At 41.9% G+C, this 1,057-nt stretch overlaps 1 protein-coding gene across 1 annotated transcript; it reads right to left on the reverse strand.

Annotated features, from left to right (window-relative positions):
* Positions 1–6: 6 nt before the first annotated feature.
* On the reverse strand, positions 7–916 carry LOC106321930. The gene is made up of 2 exons (XM_013760140.1): positions 813–916; positions 7–735 (listed from the first exon to the last, which is right to left on the reverse strand). Exons 1-2 carry the CDS (start codon positions 840–842, stop codon positions 43–45), a joined length of 723 nt encoding a protein of 240 aa, XP_013615594.1. The 5' UTR covers positions 843–916; the 3' UTR covers positions 7–42.
* Positions 917–1,057: the final 141 nt, after the last annotated feature.

Consider the following 1,057-nt stretch of genomic DNA (forward strand, 5'->3'; position numbering starts at 1 on the left):
AGCAATCTTGTTCATTACATTAGAACTAGAAACCAAGCAGTCTCACAAAATCTCCTCTACAGTCGAAGAGAGACACTCCGGGGATTGATACTTTGACATCCTATCAATCAATTCCGGATCATTAGCTGCTTCCCAAAGATCCCATAGAATCCTGTGGCGAGCTTCGATAATGTTACCATCATGCAACAACGACAACTCCAATCCAAGCGCATGACACTCAATGAACTTCACTGCATAGACGCCACAGTCGCATGCACTTTTATTCAGATTCCCAACGGGGACATAGGAAACAGTATATGCACCGACTGCGAAATCCTTCTGGTGTCTCATAGGCTGAACTGCCTTGACAATACGCGGAATAAGGTTTGCGAACCCATCCACCTCCTTGTACCTTTTCTTACCCGAGCAGTCGAACACTTCAATGCTCCTCGTCACGAAACTGATGCACAAGGCGATCCAATGATTCCCGTTCCCACTGACATGAACATGGACATACAGCCGATCCACATCTATATTCCATATCTCATGTGTCCTGCCATGTGGTGGAAGGACTCCTTTACCGAACTGCAGTAGCAAATTATGAAGCATGTAGCTCTTTCTACCCTGAGCTTCTAAATGACCATACTCTTTTTTAATCATATTGCTGAAGACGACAGTCATGAAGGCGACACGATGAGGTCTCCATCGTTTCAAAGATGTTCTCTCCCGGAATACGTACATTGCAGCGTCAATCTCCTGCATATTTTGAAAATCTTAGCACACACAATGTATTTAATAGACACAAACGGAAGCTAATAGTCTCTAAGGTTTACCAAGCTATCAACCCACTCAGATTTATCCATAAGACGATTAGCAATCTCAAAATCTAAAGTGGCAGGTCCAATCCGTATAGGTCTGAAACCAAATACAATGATAAAATTGTAAAACATTCATTAGTTTATTTTAAATGTATTAATACAACATGACAGATTAATGAGAATAGAGTACTTACGTGGAGGAAGTTAACCAAATTCTAACTTTTTCCCAATCCTCTTCACGGAAAAACCCCAACGCGGCA

Source organism: Brassica oleracea, unplaced genomic scaffold (genome assembly GCF_000695525.1).
Source record: "Brassica oleracea var. oleracea cultivar TO1000 unplaced genomic scaffold, BOL UnpScaffold03980, whole genome shotgun sequence".
NCBI classification, from domain to species: Eukaryota; Viridiplantae; Streptophyta; class Magnoliopsida; order Brassicales; family Brassicaceae; genus Brassica; species Brassica oleracea.

What these genes read in the sequence shown, in the direction of transcription:
- LOC106321930 (XM_013760140.1), bottom strand. Translation starts at nt 842, where the DNA reads ATGGATAAATCTGAGTGGGTTGATAGCTTG. An exon ending in CTGAGTGGGTTGATAGCTTG is followed by an intron (nt 736 to 812) that starts GTAAACCTTAGA and finishes CAAAATATGCAG; the next exon opens with GAGATTGACGCTGCAATGTA.